General features: G+C 43.7%; 1 protein-coding gene across 2 annotated transcripts in view; it reads right to left on the minus strand.

Annotated features, from left to right (window-relative positions):
• LOC112233914 (collagen alpha-1(XXIV) chain-like) overlaps positions 1–23,353 on the minus strand; it is a 260,500-nt gene that overhangs the window by 81,074 nt on the left and 156,073 nt on the right. For both annotated transcript variants that reach the window (XM_042322354.1, XM_042322355.1), the window contains exons 28-30: positions 22,797–22,850; positions 4,726–4,779; positions 4,518–4,562 (exon numbers count right to left, since the gene is read on the minus strand). In XM_042322354.1, the coding sequence (XP_042178288.1) occupies positions 4,518–4,562; positions 4,726–4,779; positions 22,797–22,850 (153 nt within the window). The remainder of the gene's footprint in view (positions 1–4,517; positions 4,563–4,725; positions 4,780–22,796; positions 22,851–23,353) is intronic.

A 23,353-nucleotide genomic window follows, 5' to 3' on the forward strand; every position in this document is an offset into this window, starting at 1 on the left:
TGTATCACCGCCTGGTATGGCAACTGCACCGCCCTCAACCGTAAGGCTCTCCAGAGGGTAGTGAGGTCTGCACAACGCATCACCGGGGGTAAACTACCTGCCCTCCAGGACACCTACACCACCCGATGCTACAGGAAGGCCATAAAGATCATCAAGGACATCAACCACCCGACCCACTGCCTGTTCACCCCGCTGCCATCCAGAAGGCGAGGTCAGTACAGGTGCATCAAAGCTGGGACCGAGAGACTGAAAAACAGCTTCTATCTCAAGGCCATCAGACTGTTAAACAGCCACCACTAACATTGAGTGGCTACTGCCAACACACTGTCAATGACACTGACTCTACACCAGCCACTTTAATCATGGGAATTGATGGGAAATGATGTAAATATATCACTAGCCACTTTAAACAATGCTACCTTATATAATGTTACTTACCCTACATTGTTCATCTCATATGCATACGTTGATACTGTACTCTATATCATCGACTGCATCCTTATGTAATACATGTATCACTAGCCACTTTAACTATGCCACTTGGTTTACATACTTATCTCATATGTATATACTGTACTCGATATCATCTACTGTATCTTGCCTATGCTGCTCTGCACCATCACTCATTCATATATCCTTATGTACATATTCTTTATCCCCTTACACTGTGTATGACAGTAGTTTTTTTTTGGAATTGTTAGTTAGATTACTTGCTCGTTATTACTGCATTGTCGGAACTAGAAGCACAAGCATTTCGCTACACTCGCATTAACATCTGCTAACCATGTGTATGTGACAAATAAAATTTGATTTGATTTGATTTGATGTTTCTCCAGCCCTAGCAAACACAGCTGATTAATCAAATTGCATTCTAAACTGAAGATCATGATTAGGTGATTATTGGAGTCAGGTGTTAGCTGGGGCAAAACCAATCAGGCCCCCCGAGGACTGGAATTGCCCACCCCTGCAGGGATAATTGCATGATGAGTGTACCAGTTATACAGTACCGTCCCTAGTGGACTACGAGCACTAGTTCGTATTACAGATGTAGGATCTCAATTTGATCACCACATTGCAGGAGAACTTACCTGCAATGCAGCACATTTAAAACTTGTAGTATATTTGAGGTTTTAAAAGGCTCCTGAAGTTTGTAATTTCCTCTGAAATTTCTAACTTTGTTTTTCTATTTATGAAAAATGTATCAACCCCTACAAAAATGTCAATTTATTATACTGAACAAAAATATAAACACAACATGCAACAATTTCAAATATTTTACTGAGTTACAGTTCCTATAAGGAAATTTGCCAATTGAAATAAATTCATTAGGCCCTAATCTATGGGCGTGGATCAGAAAACCAGTCGGTATCTGGTGTGATCACCACTTGCCTCATGCAGCGCGACACATTTCCTTCACCTAGAGTTGATCAGGCTGTTGATTGTGCCCTGTGGAACGTTGTTCCACTCCTGTGTGTAGTTGCTGGATATTGGCGGGAACTGGAACACACTGTTGTACACGTTGATCCAGAGCATCCCAAACATGCTCAATGGGTGAAGATGCAGACCATGGAAGAACTGGGACATTTTCAGCTTCCAGGAAATGTGTACAGATGCTTGCAACATGGGGCCTTGCTCTATCATGCTGAAACATGAGGTGATGGTGGCGGATGAATGGCACGTCAATGGGCCTCAGGATAAAATGCAATTGTGTTTGTTGTCCGTAGCTTATGTCTGCACATACCAAAACCCCACTGCCACCATGGTGCACTCTGTTCACAACGTTGACATCAGCAAACCGCTTGAGCACAGGACACCATTCACGCAGTCTGCCATTGAAACCGGGATTCATCCGTGAAGAGCACACTTCTTCTGCATGCCAGTGGCCATCAAAGGTGAGGATTTTCCCACTGAAGTTGGTTACTATGCTGAACTGCAGTCAAGTCAAGACCTGGTGAGGACGACGAGCACAAAAATAAATTATTCGGTTGCTCAAACCATTTCATCAGCTTTTCCGGGTGGCTGGGATCAGATGATCCCACAGGTGAAGAAGCCGGATGTGGAGGTCTTGGGCTGGCGTGGTTACACGTGGTGTGCGGTTGTGAGGCCGGTTGGAAGTACTGCCAAATTCTCTAAAATGACATTGGAGGTGGCTTAGGGTAGAGAAATGAACATTCAATTATCTGGCAACAGCTCAGGGGGACATTCCTGCAGTCAGCATGCCAATTGCACACTCCCTCAAAACTTGAGACATCTGTGGCCTTGTGTCGTGTGACAAAACTGCACATTTTAGAGTGGCTTTTTACTGTCCCCAGCTCAAGGTGCACCTGTGCAATGATTATGCTGTTTAATCAGCTTCTTGATATGTCAGGTGGATGGAGAAATGCTCCCTAACAGGTATGCAAACCGATTTGTGCACAATTTGAGAGAAATCAGCTTTTTGCGCATTTGGAACATTTCTGGGATTTTCTTTTCTTTAGTTTAGGAAACAAGTGGAGGCTGGTGGGAGGAGATATAGGAGGACGGGCTCATTGTAATTGCTGGAATAGAATTATGGAACAGAGTCAAAACATGTGGTTTCCATATGTTGGATGTGTTTGATACCATTCCATTAAATCTGTTCCAGCCATTACAATGAGCCCGTCCTCCTATAGCTCCTCCCACCAGCTACCACTGCATGAAACATGGGACCAACACATTACATGTTGAGTTTATATTTTTGTTCAGTATATAATCCACATACTGTAATAATTCACATTACCTGTTGCTGCAGGATTATTTTCCTGCTGTAACAAACTGGCACAAATTAAGATCCGACACTGTATGCAAGTCTTATGAACATCTTCTATTATCCAAGATATCCTCAACTTAGTGGAGGTACTATAGTTCACCTACAGGTAAATGCCAAAATAAAGGAAAAACCAATATAAAATGTCTTAATAGGGTGTTGGGACACCACCAGCCAGAAGAGATTCAATGCACCTTGGCATAGATTCTACAAGTGTCTGGAACTCTATTGAAGGGATGCGACACCATTCTTCCACAAGAAATTCCATAATTTGGTGTTTTGTTGATGGTGGTGGAAAACGCTGTCTCAGGCGCCGCTCCAGATTCTCCCATAAGTGTTGAATTGGATTGAGATCTGGTGACTGAGACGGCCGTGGCATATGGTTCACATCGTTGTCAAGCTCATCAGTTTAGTCAGGAAACACACCTGTGTGGAAGCACCTGCTTTCAATACACTTTGTATCCCTCATTTACTTGAGTGTTTCCATTATTTTGGCAGTTACGTGTGTTAACATTTCTGCTCCTAACTGAACTATCTATCCTCTGTTAAAGAAATGCCATTGAAGACATCAAAGATAGAATAGAAGAGATACTTTGTTGTCCATTTTTCAATACTAGAACACACATAATACTAGAACACAGGACATCAAAGCTAGAGATGACACGGGTGCACTGGTCCATCATGTTAGGAACCATTACACTCATCTAGATTCATCCAAAATGATGAGCAAAAATGACTCACTATAATCTACCTTCATAAACTCTCTCCATCCAACCAATGGCTCTACCCATCTACAGGTTGTTTTATTGAAATCCCCCAACCAAAATGGAGACAATGACGCGAGCAAATATAGAGCCAGGGTAGGTTTTTCATGTTTTTCATCCCAAATAAAGAGCAACACATTGATTACAGTTAAAATACAGAGCAGGGTACATTTTCCTCTTGCATGCTGCAGCTCTTTATTGACATAGCTCACATTTCATTACTGTGAGCTGGAAGAGGTTTTTCATTGACTAGAACTTGATACAGCCATCAGAAGAATGGCACCCTCTGCAAATAAAACCGTTAATTAAAGTCTACCGATCTCCCACACAGATCGTAATGGCAATTTAAACCTCAGGTTATGGTGGCCCAAGTGTAACCTTTTCACTCAGATGTAGGAATAATAACACATGGGGTAGGTCTCCTACACAGTGGAGTCTGTTGTGTTGAATGAATGCAGGAGCAGGGGTGATACAGGAAGTAACTTTGCCTCATTCTGGCCTGTCATTGGTCAGCAGGAGTGATACAGGAAGAAATGCTGCCTCATTCTAGCCTGTAATTGGTCAGCAGGGGTGATACAGGAAGTAATTCTTGCCTCAGGTGAACGATAAGGGACTTTCTGTTGAGATCCAATTATTTTGTCATCGTAAGTGGCCTCCTGCACCCTATTCAATGTGCCCTCTAATCAGAATAGGGACAGAGTCATGTGCAGAAACACACAGGACAGGAGCAAACTCCCACACACACACTGCCACACACACACACACACACACACACACACACACACACACACACACACACACACACACACACACACACACACACACACACACACACACACACACACACACACACACACACACACACACGTTGTATATACATTTCTGATGTTAAATTAAAAGCACACATGTTCTTGAGGTGCTGGGTCAGTGGTAGAAAGTAAAGCAGACAGGTGATGCAGAGTACTCACTATGAACCCAGGCTCCCCTTTCGTTCCACCTTCCCCCTGCTTTCCCTGCAGAAGAGAAAGAGAGAGAGAAAGAGAGGAATAAAGAGAGATCTTAGTGAGGCAACAAATAGACTTTTAATCAGGTCAAAGTGCACAGAACAAGGTTTATAAGTCAGGTAGAAAGAGAACATTCAGTATAATGTTCTTCTGAGGGTGAGAAGATGTTTACCTTGGTGCCCTCAGGCCCTGGTTCCCCCAGTGGACCGTCTGCACCCCTCGGCCCCTATGACACAGAAACACAGCTGCTAAGCCCTCTGTGTGTGTGTGTGTGTGTGTGTGCGTGTGTATCCCTGGGCCCCTATGACACACAAATAGCTTAGCCCTCTCTGTATGCATGGTTTACAAACCACTCAGCCATCACATCACACAACGGCACTCGTAAATACAAACACACACCCACACACACCCACCCAAACCTACTGTACTTAGCAGTGTACAACATGGGATATGGGCGTAACCAAATCATCTAGAGTGTCTCAATAAAATAATGGGGTGGAGGAGGCGAGATCATGGGGAGCATCAAACACATAAGGGCATTGGTGTTAGGAGCAGCACATGGTAGCAGTCTACTGTGCAGGCCCTTTTTGTCTTCAAACACATCCACATGGAATTCCAGACAGACAGACAGTTGGACTGCATAATATCAACAACTTGGGAGTAATCAGCTTCTTCTTTGTCTGTGTCTAACTGGGGGTTACCTGCTGACCTTTGCAACCCACTCCTCTCTATCTCTCTCTCTCCTTCCCTCTCCATCTCTCTTCCTGTCTTTAATACCTACACACAAAAGGTAAATGCTTGACAGTCAGGCCACATTCAGTGGTGCGTTTTGGAGGAGGAAACACAAGCAACTGACTGATCATCCGTCTGAGTGTGTGCTCTACTGGACTACTCTGTCTTCCTGTAGTGGACGCTACATTTCCTGTACCTTGGTTCAGGGCAGGCCAAGGATACAGCGGGGAAATACGTCAAACAGTAAAAAGAAGTGTTTACTTATTCATAAAACTATTCTATTCAACACAGACATTTGAGTGAGTGGATGTACTGTATGGGGCTCCGCCTCACACGGCTGGATGTCCAGCTGGCTGTCAAGGCCAAGCAAAACGAGAGCAGAGCCACCAATTGTCAGTCCAAATGAAACGAGTAGAGCTAAAACAAATCTCATTTGCTGAATCGGAAATTGTAACTTTCTTTTATTTGATCCTAAAACTGTACAGTTGGGTGAATGGCTCATTCAGGGTTGTTAACAGGCACTAACTTTACCCTATTACAAACACTTGGCTCAGTCAGTTCTATGGATTAGAACAGTAGCCAAACACTCTTATAATTTATACTAAATCCAATTAAAATTCAATCTCTGCTTTGATTGGTCAATTGAGTGAGCCAAGTGACAAATGAACACATTGTGAGGTCAATGAGGACAACTGAAAGACACATAGAAAGGTCAAGAGTTAAAGATGATGCGTCATGGGGAACTATTGTCTCCTAGCTTCTGTCTGCAGGTAATAGTTTATACTGTAGTACTACTGAAGTTAGTCCATACACACCGAGCATACCAAACATTAGGAACAACCCCGTGCCCCTTTGCCCTCAGAGCAGCCTCAATTCATCGGGGCATGGACTCTACAAGGTGTCGAAAGCATTCCACAGGGATGCTGCCCCATGTTGACTCCAATGCTTCCCAGGGTTGTGTCAAGTTGGCTGTATGTCCTTTGGGTGGTGGACCATTCTTGATACACATGGGAAACTGCTGAGCATGAAAAACCCAGCAGCATTGTAGTTCTTAACACACTCAAACCGGTGCGCCTGGCACCTATTATCATACCCTGTTCAAAGGCACTTCAATCTTTTGTCATCACTCTCCGAATGACACACATACACACTCCATGTCTCAATTGTCTCAAGGTTAAAAATCCTTCTTTGACCTGTTTCCTCTCCTTCATCTACACTGATTGAAGTGGATTCAACAAGTGACATCAATAAGTGATCATAGCTTTCACCTGGATTTCATGGAAAGAGTAAGAGTTCTTAACGTTATGTACACTCAGTGTATAGTTACTACTGGGACATATATTATTTTATCTGCATGTAATATCTCATATATTTATATCATATATCATATATTTATGCAATATCTCATATAGTCATGTAATATCTCATATATTTATGTAATAGCCTATATAGTGATGTAATATCTAATATATTTATGTAATAGCCTATATAGTGATGTAATACTTGATATATTTATGTAATAGCCTATATAGTGATGTAATATCATTAAAGCCGCAGACTTAATGAATCTGTAAATGATTAGAGAGAGAGAGAGATAAGGGGAGAAAGCGACCTTTTCTTTTCTCCTACTGTACATTGTGACATCATGAATCTAGGCCTAGTTCAAGTACGCCACATTTGATCATCCAGACCTGATTTCTTTATAGCTCAGATGGTTAAACCATAAGAGAAGGTCATAATAAGGTTAGGATAACAACTATTGGATTGGCCCTGTGGAGGCGTAGACTGGCGGCAAGCTGAGCTGTTTCACTTTGCTGCTGTTAAGCACTTTAGCCTGTTGGACGTGAGAGATAAACATCCCAGCAGCACGTCATGCATGTTTATATCAGAACAGCTGTTCCAAAATACCAGCGTGTAATCAAATCACTGCCGACACAACACTTCCATTCAATTTATTGTTACTGAACAATGCTGTTCTGGTTATAGAAGTGTTGTGATTCAGTGGACAGATCACATACAGTACCTTCGGAAAGTATTCAGACCCCTTGACTTTTTCCACATTTTGATACATTACAGCCTTATTCTAAAATGGATGAATAAAACAAATGTCTTCAACAATCTACACACAATACACCATAATGACAAAGTGAAAACAGGTTTCAATAAGTATTCAGACCCTTTGCTATGAGACTCGAAATTTAGCTCAGGTGCATCCTGTTTCCATTAATAATCCATGAGACATTTCTACAACTTGATTGGAGTCCACCTGTGGTAAGTTCAATTGATTGGACATAATTTGGAAAGGCACACACCTGTCTATATAAGGTCCAACAGTGAACAGTGCATGTCAGAGCAAAAACCAAGCCATGAAGTCAAAGGAATTGTCTGTAGAGCTCCGAGACAGGATTGTGTCGAGGCACAGATCAGGGGAAGGGTACCAAAACATTTCTGCAGCATTGAAGGTCCTCAAGAACATAGTAACCTCCTTCATTCTTAAATGGAAGAAGTTTGGAACCACCAAGACTCTTCCTAGAGCTGGCCGCCCGGCTAAACTGAGCAATTTGGGGAGAAGGGCCTTGGAAGAGAAGGGCACTGGAAGTGACCAAGAACCCGATGGTCACTCTGAGGGAGTTCAAGAGTTCCTCTGTGGAGATGGGAGAAGGACAACCATCTCCAGAAGGACAACCATCTCTGCAGCACTCTACCAAACAGACATACAGTGCCTTGCGAAAGTATTCGGCCCCCTTGAACTTTGCGACCTTTTGCCACATTTCAGGCTTCAAACATAAAGATATAAAACTGTATTTTTTTGTGAAGAATCAACAACAAGTGGGACACAATCATGAAGTGGAACAACATTTTTTGGATATTTCAAACCTTTTTAACAAATCAAAAACTGAAAAATTGGGCGTGCAAAATTATTCAGCCCCCTTAAGTTAATACTTTGTAGCGCCACCTTTTGCTGCGATTACAGCTGTAAGTCGCTTGGGGTATGTCTCTATCAGTTTTGCACATCGAGAGACTGAAATTTTTTCCCATTCCTCCTTGCAAAACAGCTCGAGCTCAGTGAGGTTGGATGGAGCATTACTTCCGGCGCCGACAGAGATGGCCGCCTCGCTTCGCGTTCCTAGGAAACTAAGCAGTTTTTTGTTTTTTTACGTGTTATTTCTTACATTAGTACCCCAGGTCATCTTAGGTTTCATTACATACAGTCGAGAAGAACTACTGAATATAAGATCAGCATCAACTCACCATCAGTACGACCAAGAATATGTTTTTCGCGATGCGGATCCTGTGTTCTGCCTTACAAACAGGACAACGGAGTGGATTCCATGCAGCGACCCAAAAAACGACTCCGAAAAAGGGAAACGAGGCGGTCTTCTGGTCAGACTCCGGAGACGGGCACACCGTGCACCACTCCCTAGCATTCTTCTTGCCAATGTCCAGTCTCTTGACAACAAGGTTGATGAAATCCGAGCAAGGGTAGCATTCCAGAGGGACATCAGAGACTGTAACGTTCTTTGCTTCACGGAAACATGGCTCACTGGAGAGACGCTATCCGAGGCGGTGCAGCCAGCGGGTTTCTCCACGCATCGCACCGACAGAAACAAACATCTTTCTGGTAAGAAGAGGGGCGGGGGCGTATGCCTTATGGCTAACGTGACATGGTGTGATGAAAGAAACATACAGGAACTCAAATCCTTCTGTTCACCTGATTTAGAATTCCTCACAATCAAATGTAGACCGCATTATCTACCAAGAGAATTCTCTTTGATTATAATCACAGCCGTATATATCCCCCCCAAGCAGACACATCGATGGCTCTGAACGAACTTTATTTAACTCTCTGCAAACTGGAAACCATATATCCGGAGGCTGCATTCATTGTAGCTGGGGATTTTAACAAGGTTCATCTGAAAACAAGACTCCCTAAATTTTATCAGCATATCGATTGCGCAACCAGGGGTGGAAAGACCTTGGATCATTGTTACTCTAACTTCCGCGACGCATATAAGGCCCTGCCCCGCCCCCCTTTCGGAAAAGCTGACTACGACTCCATTTTGTTGATCCCTGCCTACAGACAGAAACTAAAACAAGAGGCTCCCACGCTGAGGTCTGTCCAACGCTGGTCTGACCAAGCTGACTCCACACTCCAAGACTGCTTCCATCACGTGGACTGGGAGATGTTTCGTATTGCGTCAGATAACAATATTGACGAATACGCTGATTCGGTGTGTGAGTTCATTAGAACGTGCGTTGAAGATGTCGTTCCCATAGCAACGATTAAAACATTCCCTAACCAGAAACCGTGGATTGATGGCAGCATTCGCGTGAAACTGAAAGCGCGAACCACTGCTTTTAATCAGGGCAAGGTGTCTGGTAACATGACCGAATACAAACAGTGCAGCTATTCCCACCGCAAGGCTATCAAACAAGCTAAGCGTCAGTACAGAGACAAAGTAGAATCTCAATTCAACGGCTCAGACACAAGAGGCATGTGGCAGGGTCTAGAGTCAATCACGGACTACAGGAAGAAATCCAGCCCAGTCACGGACCAGGATGTCTTGCTCCCAGGCAGACTAAATAACTTTTTTGCCCGCTTTGAGGTCAATACAGTGCCACTGACACGGCCTGCAACGAAAACATGCGGTCACTCCTTCACTGCAGCCGAGGTGAGTAAGACATTTAAACGTGTTAACCCTCGCAGGGCTGCAGGCCCAGACGGCATCTCCAGCCGCGCCCTCAGAGCATGCGCAGACCAGCTGGCCGGTGTGTTTATGGACATATTCAATCAATCCCTATACCAGTCTGCTGTTCCCACATGCTTCAAGAGGGCCACCATTGTTCCTGTTCCCAAGAAAGCTAAGGTAACTGAGCTAAACGACTACCGTCCCGTAGCACTCACTTCCGTCATTATGAAGTGCTTTGAGAGACTAGTCAAGGACCATATCACCTCCACCCTACCTGACACCCTAGACCCACTCCAATTTGCTTACCGCCCAAATAGGTCCACAGACGATGCAATCTCAACCACACTGCACACTGCCCTAACCCATCTGGACAAGAGGAATACCTATGTGAGAATGCTGTTCATCGACTACAGCTCGGCATTCAACACCATAGTACCCTCCAAGCTCGTCATCAAGCTCGAGACCCTGGGTCTCGACCCCGCCCTGTGCAACTGGGTACTGGACTTCCTGACGGGCCGCCCCCAGGTGGTGAGGGTAGGCAACAACATCTCCTCCCCGCTGATCCTCAACACTGGGGCCCCACAAGGGTGCGTTCTGAGCCCTCTCCTGTACTCCCTGTTCACCCACGACTGCGTGGCCACGCACGCCTCCAACTCAATCATCAAGTTTGCGGACGACACAACAGTGGTAGGCTTGCTAACCAACAACGACGAGACGGCCTACAGGGAGGAGGTGAGGGCCCTCGGAGTGTGGTGTCAGGAAAATAACCTCACACTCAACGTCAACAAAACTAAGGAGATGATTGTGGACTTCAGGAAACAGCAGAGGGAACACCCCCCTATCCACATCGATGGAACAGTAGTGGAGAGGGTAGCAAGTTTTAAGTTCCTCGGCATACACATCACAGACAAACTGAATTGGTCCACTCACACAGACAGCATCGTGAAGAAGGCACAGCAGCGCCTCTTCAACCTCAGGAGGCTGAAGAAATTCGGCTTGTCACCAAAAGCACTCACAAACTTCTACAGATGCACAATCGAGAGCATCCTGGCGGGCTGTATCACCGCCTGGTACGGCAACTGCTCCGCCCTCAACCGTAAGGCTCTCCAGAGGGTAGTGAGGTCTGCACAACGCGTCACCGGGGGCAAACTACCTGCCCTCCAGGACACCTACACCACCCGATGTTACAGGAAGGCCATAAAGATCATCAAGGACATCAACCACCCGAGCCACTGCCTGTTCACCCCGCTATCATCCAGAAGGCGAGGTCAGTACAGGTGCATCAAAGCTGGGACCGAGAGACTGAAAAACAGCTTCTATCTCAAGGCCATCAGACTGTTAAACAGCCACCACTAACATTGAGTGGCTGCTGCCAACACACTGACACTGACACTGACTCAACTCCAGCCACTTTAATAATGGGAATTGATGGGAAATGATGTAAATATATCACTAGCCACTTTAAACAATGCTACCTTATATAATGTTACTTACCCTACATTATTCATCTCATATTCATACGTATATACTGTACTCTATATCATCGTCTGCATCCTTATGTAATACATGTATCACTAGCCACTTTAACTATGCCACTTTGTTTACATACTCATCTCATATGTATATACTGTACTCGATACCATCTACTGTATCTTGCCTATGCTGCTCTGTACCATCACTCATTCATATATCCTTATGTACATATTCTTTATCCCCTTACACTGTGTATAAGACAGTAGTTTTGGAATTGTTAGTTAGATTACTTGTTGGTTATTACTGCACTGTCGGAACTAGAAGCACAAGCATTTCGCTACACTCACATTAACATCTGCTAACCATGTGTATGTGACAAATAAATTTTGATTTAATTTGATTTGATTTGGAGAGCATTTGTGAACAGCAGTTTTCAGTTCTTTCCACAGATTTTCGATTGGATTCAGGTCTGGACTTTGACTTGGCCATTCTAACACCTGGATATGTTTATTTTTTAACCATTCCATTGTAGATTTTGCTTTATGTTTTGGATCATTGTCTTGTTGGAAGACAAATCTCCGTCCCAGTCTCAGGTCTTTTGCAGACTCCATCAGGTTTTCTTCCAGAATGGTCCTGTATTTGGCTCCATCCATCTTCCCATCAATTTTAACCATCTTCATGGTCCCTGCTGAAGAAAAGCAGGCCCAAACCATGATGCTGCCACCAACATGTTTGACAGTGGGGATGGTGTGTTCAGGGTGATGAGCTGTGTTGCTTTTACGCCAAACATAACGTTTTGCATTGTTGCCAAAAAGTTCAATTTTGGTTTCATCTGACCAGAGCACCTTCTTCCACAGGTTTGGTGTGTCTCCCAGGTGGCTTGTGGCAAACTTTAAACAACACTTTTTATGGATATCTTTAAGAAATGGCTTTCTTCTTGCCACTCTTCCATAAAGGCCAGATTTGTGCAATATACGACTGATTGTTGTCCTATGGACAGAGTCTCCCACCTCAGCTGTAGATCTCTGCAGTTCATCCATAGTGATCATGGGCCTCTTGGCTGCATCTCTGATCAGTCTTCTCCTTGTATGAGCTGAAAGTTTAGAGAACGGCCAGGTCTTGGTAGATTTGCAGTGGTCTGATACTCCTTCCATTTCAATATTATCGCTTGCACAGTGCTCCTTGGGATGTTTAAAGCTTGGGAAATCTTTTTGTATCCAAATCCGGCTTTAAACTTCTTCACAACAGTATCTCGGACCTGCCTGGTGTGTTCCTTGTTCTTCATGATGCTCTTCTGCGCTTTTAACAGACCTCTGAGACTATCACAGTGCAGGTGCATTTATACAGAGACTTGATTACACACAGGTGGATTGTATTTATCATCATTAGTCATTTAGGTCAACATTGGATCATTCAGAGATCCTCACTGAACTTCTGGAGAGAGTTTGCTGCACTGAAAGTAAAGGGGCTGAATAATTTTGCACGCCCAATTTTTCAGTTTTTGATTTGTTAAAAAAGTTTGAAATATCCAATAAATGTCGTTCCACTTCATGATTGTGTCCCACTTGTTGTTGATTCTTCACAAAAAAATACAGTTTTATATCTTTATGTTTGAAGCCTGAAATGTGGCAAAAGGTCGCAAAGTTCAAGGGGGCCGAATACTTTCGCAAGGCACTGTATATGGTGGAGCGGCCAGACGGAAGCCTCTCCTCAGTAAAAGGCACATGACAGCCTGCTTGGAGTTTGCCAAAAGCCACCTAAACAAGATTCTCTGGTCTAATGAAATCAAGATTGAACTATTTTGCCTGAATGCCAAGTGTCACGTCTGGAGGAAATCTGGCACCATCCCTAAAGTGAAGCATGGTGGTGGCACCATCATGCTGTGGGGATGTTTTTCATGGGCAGGGACTGGGAGACTAGTCAGGATCGAGGCAAAGATGAACGGAGCAAAGTACAGAGAGAACCTTGATGAAAACCTGCTGGGGCGAAGGTTCACCTTCCAACAGGACAACGACCCTAAGCACACAGCCAATACAGCGCAAGAGTGGCTTCGGGACAAATCTCTGAATGTACTTGAGTGGCCCAGCCAGAGCCCAGACTTGAACCCGATCGAACATCTTTGAATGGACCTGAAAATAGCTGTGCAACGACTCTCCCCATCCAACCTGACAGAGCTTGAGAGGATCTGCAGAGAAGAATGGGAGAAACTGCCAAAATACAGGTGCCAAGCTTTAAGCGTCATACCCAAGAAGACTCAAGGCTGTAATCACTGCCAAAGATGCTTCAACAAAGTCCAGAGTAAAGGGTCTGAATACCAATGTAAATGCAATATTTTAGTTGTTCATTTTTTATAAATTTGCAAAATGTCTTCACTTGTTTTTGCTTTGTCATTATGGGGTATTGTGTGTAGATTGATGAGGGAACAAACAATTTAATCAATTTTAGAATAAGGCTATAAAGTAACAAAATGTGGAAAAGGGTCTGAATACTTCCCGTAGGCTCTGTACGTCTATATTTTCCAAAACAGGAAAAGCAATTAAGTGTAGATTATAGTAACCACTGAATATCCAAATGTGTGTGATTGTAAAGTGTTGCAATGTGTTTTCAGTGTTTGTGTGAAGCAGAGGACAGTAATGTACTGTTTGTGTAGTGTGGCTAGATGGTAGCTGTACTGTTTGTGTAATGTACTGTTTGTGTAGTGTGGCTAGATGGCAGCTGTACTGTTTGTGTAGTGTGGCAAGATGGTAGCTGTACTGTTTGTGTAGTGTGGCTAGATGGTAGCTGTACTGTTTGTGTAATATACTGTTTGTGTAGTGTGGCTAGATGGCAGCTGTACTGTTTGTTTAGTGTGGCTAGATGGTGGCTGTACTGTTTGTGTAATGTACTGTTTGTGTAGTGTGGCTAGATGGTACTGTTTGTGTAGTGTGGCTAGATGGTAGCTGTACTGTTTGTGTAATGTACTGTTTGTGTAATGTACTGTTTGTTTAATGTACTGTTTGTGTAGTGTGGCTAGATGGTAGCTGTACTGTTTGTGTAGTGTGGCTAGATGGTAGCTGTACTGTTTGTGTAATGTACTGTTTGTGATGTGTAATGTGGCTAGATGGTAGCTGTACTGTTTGTGTAGTATGGCTAGATGGTAGCTGTACTGTTTGTGTAATGTACTGTTTGTGTAGTGTCGCTTGATGGTAGCTGTACTGTTTGTGTAGTGTGGCTAGATGGTAGCTGTACTGTTTGTGTAATGTACTGTTTGTGTAATGTCGCTTGATGGTAGCTGTACTGTTTGTGTAGTATGGCTAGATGGTAGCTGTACTGTTTGTGTAATGTACTGTTTGTGTAGTGTGGCTTGATGGTAGCTGTACTGTTTGTGTAGTGTGGCTAGATGGTAGCTGTACTGTTTTTGTGCTATGTACTGTTTGTGTAGTGTGGCTTGATGGTAGCTGTACTGTTTGTGTAGTGCTAGATGGTAGCTGTACTGGCTTTGGTAGCTATACTGTTTGGTAGCTGTACTGTTTGTGTAATGTACTGTTTGTGTAGTGTCGCTTGATGGTAGCTGTACTGTTTGTGTAGTGTGGCTAGATGGTAGCTGTACTGTTTGTGCTATGTACTGTTTGTGTAATGCACTGTTTTGTTATGAACTGTTTGTGTGGCTGGCTAGATGGTAGCTGTACTGTTTGTGTAGTGTGGCTAGATGGTAGCTGTACTGTTTGTTAATGCACTGTTTGCGTAGTGTGGCTAGATGGTAGCTGTACTGTTTGTGTTATGAACTGTTTGTGTAGTGTGGCTAGATGGTAGCTGTACTGTTTGTTTAGTGTGGCTAGTTGGTAGCTGTACTGTTTGTTTAGTGTGGCTAGATGGTAGCTGTACTGTTTGTTTAATGTACTCTTTGTGTAGTGTACTGTTTGGTACCTGTACTGTTTGTTTAGTGTACTGTTTGTGTAATGTACTGTTTGTGTAGTGTGGCTAGATGGTAGCTGTACTGTTTGTTTAGTGTACTGTTTGTGTAATGTACTGTTTGTGTAATGTGGCTAGATGGTAGCTGTACTGTTTGGTAATGTACTGTTTGTGTAGTGTGGCTAGATGGTAGCTGTACTGTTTGTTTAGTGTGAATAGATGGTAGCTGTACTGTTTGTGTAATGTACTGTTTGTGTAGTGTGGCTAGATGGCAGCTGTACTGTTTGTGTAGTGTGGCAAGATGGTAGCTGTACTGTTTGTGTAGTGTGGCTAGATGGTAGCTGTACTGTTTGTGTAATATACTGTTTGTGTAGTGTGGCTAGATGGCAGCTGTACTGTTTGTTTAGTGTGGCTAGATGGTGGCTGTACTGTTTGTGTAATGTACTGTTTGTGTAGTGTGGCTAGATGGTAGCTGTACTGTTTGTGTAATGTACTGTTTGTGTAATGTACTGTTTGTGATGTGTAATGTGGCTAGATGGTAGCTGTACTGTTTGTGTAGTATGGCTAGATGGTAGCTGTACTGTTTGTGTAATGTACTGTTTGTGTAGTGTGGCTCGATGGTAGCTGTACTGTTTGTGTAATGCACTGTTTGCGTAGTGTGGCTAGATGGTAGCTGTACTGTTTGTGTAGTGTGGCTAGATGGTAGCTGTACTGTTTGTGTAATGTACTGTTTGTGTAGTGTGGCTAGATGGTAGCTGTACTGTTTGTTTAGTGTACTGTTTGTGTAATGTACTGTTTGTGTAATGTACTGTTTGTTTGTGGCTCGATGGTAGCTGTACTGTTTGTGTAGTGTGGCTCGATGGTAGCTGTACTGTTTGTGTAGTGTGGCTAGATGGTAGCTGTACTGTTTGTGTAATGCACTGTTTGCGTAGTGTGGCTAGATGGTAGCTGTACTGTTTGTGTTATGTACTGTTTGTGTAGTGTGGCTAGATGGTAGCTGTACTGTTTGTGTAGTGTGGCTAGATGGTAGCTGTACTGTTTGTTTAGTGTGGCTAGATGGTAGCTGTACTGTTTGTGTAATGTACTGTTTGTGTAGTGTGGCTAGATGGTACCTGTACTGTTTGTTTAGTGTACTGTTTGTGTAATGTACTGTTTGTGTAGTGTGGCTAGATGGTAGCTGTACTGTTTGTTTAGTGTACTCTTTGTGTAATGTACTGTTTGTGTAGTGTGGCTAGATGGTAGCTGTACTGTTTGTGTAATGTACTGTTTGTGTAGTGTGGCTAGATGGTAGCTGTACTGTTTGTTTAGTGTACTGTTTGTGTAATGTACTGTTTGTGTAATGTACTGTTTGTGTAGTGTGGCTCGATGGTAGCTGTACTGTTTGTGTAGTGTGGCTAGATGGTAGCTGTACTGTTTGTGTAGTGTGAATAGATGGTAGCTGTACTGTTTGTGTAATGTACTGTTTGTGTAGTGTCGCTAGATGGTAGCTGTACTGTTTGTGTAGTGTGGCTAGATGGTAGCTGTACTGTTTGTGTAATGTACTGTTTGTGTAGTGTGGCTCGATGGTAGCTGTACTGTTTGTGTAGTGTGGCTAGATGGTAGCTGTACTGTTTGTGTAATGTACTGTTTGTGTAGTGTGGCTAGATGGTAGCTGTACTGTTTGTTTAGTGTACTGTTTGTGTAATGTACTGTTTGTGTAGTGTGGCTAGATGGTACCTGTACTGTTTGTTTAGTGTACTGTTTGTGTAATGTACTGTTTGTGTAGTGTGGCTAGATGGTAGCTGTACTGTTTGTTTAGTGTACTGTTTGTGTAATGTACTGTTTGTGTAGTGTGGCTAGATGGTAGCTGTACTGTTTGTGTAATGTACTGTTTGTGTAGTGTGGCTAGATGGTAGCTGTACTGTTTGTGTAGTGTGGCTAGATGGTAGCTGTACTGTTTGTGTAGTGTGGATAGATGGTAGCTGTACTGTTTGTGTAATGTACTGTTTGTGTAGTGTGGCTAGATGGTACCTGTACTGTTTGTTTAGTGTACTGTTTGTGTAATGTACTGTTTGTGTAGTGTCGCTAGATGGTAGCTGTACTGTTTGTGTAGTGTCGCTAGATGGTAGCTGTACTGTTTGTGTAGTGTGGATAGATGGTAGCTGTACTGTTTGTGTAATATACTGTTTGTGTAGTGTGGCTAGATGGTAGCTGTACTGTTTGTGTAATGTACTGTTTGTGTAGTGTCGCTAGATGGTAGCTGTACTGTTTGTGTAGTGTGGCTAGATGGTAGCTGTACTGTTTGTGTAATGTACTGTTTGTGTAGTGTGGCTAGATGGTAGCTGTACTGTTTGTGTAATGTACTGTTTGTGTAGTGTGGCTAGATGGTAGCTGTACTGTTTGTGTAATGTACTGTTTGTGTAGTGTGGCTAGATGGTAGCTGTACTGTTTGTGTAGTGTGGCTAGATGGTAGCTGTACTGTTTGTGTAATGTACTGTTTGTGTAGTGTGGCTAGATGGTAGCTATACTGTTTGTGTAATGTACTGTTTGTGTAGTGTGGCTAGATGGTAGCTGTACTGTTTGTGTAGTGTGGCTAGATGGTAGCTGTACTGTTTGTGTAGTATGGCTAGATGGTAGCTGTACTGTTTGTGTTGTGTGGCTAGATGGTAGCTGTACTGTTTGTGTAGTGTGGCTAGATGGTAGCTGTACTGTGTGTGTAGTGTGGCTAGATGGTAGCTGTACTGTTTGTGTAGTATGGCTAGATGGTAGCTGTACTGTTTGTGTAGTGGGGCTAGATGGTAGCTGTACTGTTTGTGTAATGTACTGTTTGTGTAGTGTGGCTAGATGGTAGCTGTACTGTTTGTGTAATGTACTGTTTGTGTAATGTACTGTTTGTGTAATGTACTGTTTGTGTAGTGTGGCTAGATGGTAGCTGTACTGTTTGTGTAATGTACTGTTTGTGTAGTAGATGGTAGCTGTACTGTTTGGTAGCTAGATGGTAGCTGTACTGTTTGTGTAGTGGGGCTAGATGGTAGCTGTACTGTTTGTGTAATGTACTGTTTGTGTAGTGTGGCTAGATGGTAGCTGTACTGTTTGTGTAATGTACTGTTTGTGTAGTATGGCTAGATGGTAGCTGTACTGTTTTGATGTAGTTACTGTTTGTGTAGTATGGCTAGATGGTAGCTGTACTGTTTGTGTAATGTACTGTTTGTGTAGTGTGGCTAGATGGTAGCTGTACTGTTTGTGTAATGTACTGTTTGTGTAGTATGGCTAGATGGTAGCTGTACTGTTTGTGTAGTGGGGCTAGATGGTAGCTGTACTGTTTGTGTAATGTACTGTTTGTGTGGCTAGATGGTAGCTGTACTGTTTGTGTAGTGGGGCTAGATGGTAGCTGTACTGTTTGTGTAATGTACTGTTTGTGTAGTGTGGCTAGATGGTAGCTGTACTGTTTTTGTGCTAGATGGTAGCTGTACTGTTTGTGTAGTGTGGCTAGATGGTAGCTGTACTGTTTGTGTAGTGTGGCTAGATGGTAGCTGTACTGTACTGTTTGTGTAGTGTGGCTAGATGGTAGCTGTACTGTTTGTGTAGTGTGGCTAGATGGTAGCTGTACTGTTTGTGTAATGTACTGTTTGTGTAGTGTGGCTAGATGGTAGCTGTACTGTTTGTGTAGTGTGGCTAGATGGTAGCTATACTGTTTGTGTAATGTACTGTTTGTGTAGTGTGGCTAGATGGTAGCTGTACTGTTTGTGTATTGTACTGTTTGTGTAGTGTGGCTAGATGGTAGCTGTACTGTTTATGTAGTGTGGCTAGATGGTAGCTGTACTGTTTGTGTAATGTACTGTTTGTGTAATGTACTGTTTGTTTAATGTACTGTTTGTGTAGTGTGGCTAGATGGTAGCTGTACTGTTTGTGTAATGTACTGTTTGTGTAGTGTGGCTAGATGGTAGCTGTACTGTTTGTGTAGTGTGGCTAGATGGTAGCTGTACTGTTTGTGTAATGTACTGTTTGTGTAGTGTGGCTAGATGGTAGCTGTACTGTTTGTGTAGTGTGGCTAGATGGTAGCTATACTATTTGTGTAATGTACTTTTTGTGTAGTGTGGCTAGATGGTAGCTGTACTGTTTGTGTATTGTACTGTTTGTGTAGTGTGGCTAGATGGTAGCTGTACTGTTTGTGTAGTGTGGCTAGATGGTAGCTGTACTGTTTGTGTAATGTACTGTTTGTGTAGTGTGGCTAGATGGTAGCTGTACTGTTTGTGTAGTGTGGCTAGATGGTAGCTGTACTGTTTGTGTAATGTACTGTTTGTGTAATGTACTGTTTGTGTAGTGTGGCTAGAAGTGTCTTGTAAGCCAATGTGGGCTGGACACCGTTAGGTGTATGACACTTAAATAAACAACATAAACAATAAACAAACATCATATAATGTAACCTTTACGTGGGCAGTGACTTTAGGTTCTGGAATTCATGCCCCATGCCCCAGGATTACCTGACCTGATGACTCCTTGCTGTCCCCAGTCCACCTGGCCGTGCTGCTGCTCCAGTTTCAACTGTTCTGCCTTCTTATTATTCGAACATGCTGATCATTTATGAACATTTGAACATCTTGGCCATGTTCTGTTATAATCTCCACCCGGCACAGCCAGAAGAGGACTGGCCACCCCACATATGCTCTCTCTAATTCTCTCTTTTTTTCTCTCTCTCGGAGGACCTGAGCCCTAGGACCATGCCCCAGGACTACCTGACATGATGACTCCTTGCTGTCCCCAGTCCACCTGGCCGTGCTGCTGCTCCAGTTTCAACTGTTCTGCCTTATTATTATACGACCATGCTGGTCATTTTTGAACATTTGAACATCTTGGCCATGTTCTGTTATAATCTCCACCCGGCACAGCCAGAAGAAGACTGGCCACCCCACATATGCTCTCTCTAATTCTCTCTTTTTTTCTCTCTCTCGGAGGACCTGAGCCCTAGGACCATGCCCCAGGACTACCTGACATGATGACTCCTTGCTGTCCCCAGTCCACCTGGCCGTGCTGCTGCTCCAGTTTCAACTGTTCTGCCTTATTATTATACGACCATGCTGGTCATTTTTGAACATTTGAACATCTTGGCCATGTTCTGTTATAATCTCCACCCGGCACAGCCAGAAGAGGACTGGCCACCCCACATAGCCTGGTTCCTCTCTAGGTTTCTTCCTAGGTTTTGGCCTTTCTAGGGAGTTTTTCCTAGCCACCGTGCTTCTACACCTGCATTGCTTGCTGTTTGGGGTTTTAGGCTGGGTTTCTGTACAGCACTTTGAGATATCAGCTGATGTACGAAGGGCTATATAAATAAATTTGATTTTTGATTTGATTTGATAATAATGGCTAGAACAGAGCAAATGCAATGGCATCAAACACCTGGAAACCACATGTTTGATGTATTTGATACCATTCCACCTCCTGTGGTCTGTACTACTCTGTGGTTAGGGAATTTAGTTATCTCCATTGTGGATTCCTACATTTACTGTGAATCCTTTCACAAAGTGATAGATGGTTCAGACTACTGTGCAGAGGATGTGATGTGAGTGGGCACTCTGCGTCGGTGACTAGGTGGTAGAGTAAGCGCCTCTGCCCGTCTGTGGTGCCAATGTGGGTTGGCACCCCAGTGCCAGCCAGGTGGGTGATGCCAGGAGCCAGTACAGTCGGTGCCATGGCCAGTCAGTTGCAGAGTTCCACCCAGATGTGTGTCTTTGTCAACGGACAGAGAAAAGTAAAGGAGAAATGCTAAGGAGAGACGCAGAGTGCCCAGTCACCACAAAGCTCTCTTGTGGATACTACTGCTGATACATGGGATCTCTCATGCAGTCACCACACAGCTCTCTGGTGGATACTACTGCTGATAGACGGGATCTCTCATGCAGTCACCACACAGCTCTCTGGTGGATACTACTGCTGATAGACGGGATCTCTCATGCAGTCACCACGCAGCTCTCTTGTGGATACTACTGCTGATAGATGGGATCTCTCATGCAGTCACCACACAGCTCTCTGGTGGATACTACTGCTGATAGATGGGATCTCTCATGCAGTCACCACACAGCTCTCTTGTGGATACTACTGCTAATAGATGGGATCTCTCATGCAGTCACCACACAGCTCTCTGGTGGATACTACTGCTGATAGATGGGATCTCTCATGCAGTCACCACACAGCTCTCTGGTGGATACTACTGCTGATAGATGGGATCTCTCATGCAGTCACCACACAGCTCTCTGGTGGATACTACTGCTGATAGATGGGATCTCTCATGCAGTCACCACGCAGCTCTCTGGTGGATACTACTGCTGATAGATGGGATCTCTCATGCAGTCACCACACAGCTCTCTTGTGGATACTACTGCTGATAAATGGGATCTCTCATGCAGTCACCACACAGCTCTCTTGTGGATACTACTGCTGATAGATGGGATCTCTCATGCAGTCACCAGACAGCTCTCTTGTGGATACTACTGCTGATAGATGGGATCTCTCATGCAGTCACCACACAGCTCTCTGGTGGATACTACTGCAGATAGAGAGGATCTCTCATGCAGTCACCACGCAGCTCTCTGGTGCACACTACTGCTGATAGACTGGGTCTCTCATGCAGTCTCACACAACAGACTATAAGATTCCAATAGTGTTTAAAGCTTAGATCATGTTAAATACATTACTTCTCTAAGCCCATGGTTGCTATGTAAGGTACTGTATCAGTGTACTGTAGTCCTCTGTAGCTCAGTTGCTAGAGCATGGGGTTTGCAACGCTAAGATAGTGGGTTCAATTCCCGGGACTACCCATAAGGAAAAGCATAGGCAAGATGGTTTATTATTGTGTCCGTGTCATACTCCTCTCGACCACCAGGTGTCTCATGAGCTCAACATTAGGCCTGAGCTCGATAATCTCTGATTCACTTCTTTGTGGTGCTCGTAAAACAATCAGCAGCATCTAATAATGCAACACACTCTGTTAATCACCCTAACCTGGAGATAATGTGTGAAAATGAATACATATGAAATGTTAGACTGGTGTTTGAGGAAAATCAGGGTTAGGTTACATGATTAAATCAGGATTAGGTGCTTGATTAAATCAGGGTTAGGTACATGATTAAATCAGGGTTAGGTTACATGATTAAATCAGGATTAGGTTGCATGATTACATCAGGGTTAGGTTGCATGATTAAACCAGGGTTAGGTTGCATGATTAAACCAGGGTTAGGTTGCATGATTAAACCAGGGTTAGGTTGCATGATTAAACCAGGGTTAGGTGCATGATTAAATCAGGGTTAGGTTACATGATTAAATCAGGGTTAGGTTGCATTATGAAAACAGGGTTAGGTTTGCATGATTAAATCAAGGTTCCTCTTGTCCATTATAGCTCACATTGTTACTGATGAGACATGTAGAACAGAACAGAGGAGGGAAAGAGAGTGGAGGAGGGAGATAAAAATAGTTATCTTACCCTTCTGCCCTTTGGCCCCGGGACCCCTGGTATACCCCTCTGCCCCTGAGGACCCTGGGAGGGAGAGCGAGAGGGAGAGCGAGAGGGCGGGAGGGAGGGAGAGAGGGAGAGAGAGAGAGAGGGGGAGGGAGGGAGAGAGAGAGAGAGAGAGAGAGAGGGAGAGTGGGAGGGGGGATTGTTATTGATGTGTTCGAGAGAGTTCATGACCGTTCAATTCAGTTGCAGTGTCACAGTTCACAAATGCTAAATGTGGAACAGGAGAGATGCAACCCAATCAATTACACAGTAAGTCACACTGTTTCTGTTTGAAATAGAGCAGACAATCATCTACATTCCACCTGTTGATCAGATGTTTTCTGATGTGATCACCCAGCTGTAGTGTAGATGTACAGTAGAAGCTACAATGGATGCTATTGAGTGAGAACGTTTACACTGACTAAATGAGGCTAAATGAGCATTGTCTATCTACTGTATATAAAATGTCTCAACCCAATCCGGTCACCTACAGACAGTCAAAATGAGTCAGAGTAAAGAAGCTGTTATACAGTATTGCATAA

The sequence above is a fragment of the Oncorhynchus tshawytscha genome, linkage group LG05 (assembly GCF_018296145.1).
Source record: "Oncorhynchus tshawytscha isolate Ot180627B linkage group LG05, Otsh_v2.0, whole genome shotgun sequence".
NCBI classification, from domain to species: domain Eukaryota; kingdom Metazoa; phylum Chordata; class Actinopteri; order Salmoniformes; family Salmonidae; genus Oncorhynchus; species Oncorhynchus tshawytscha.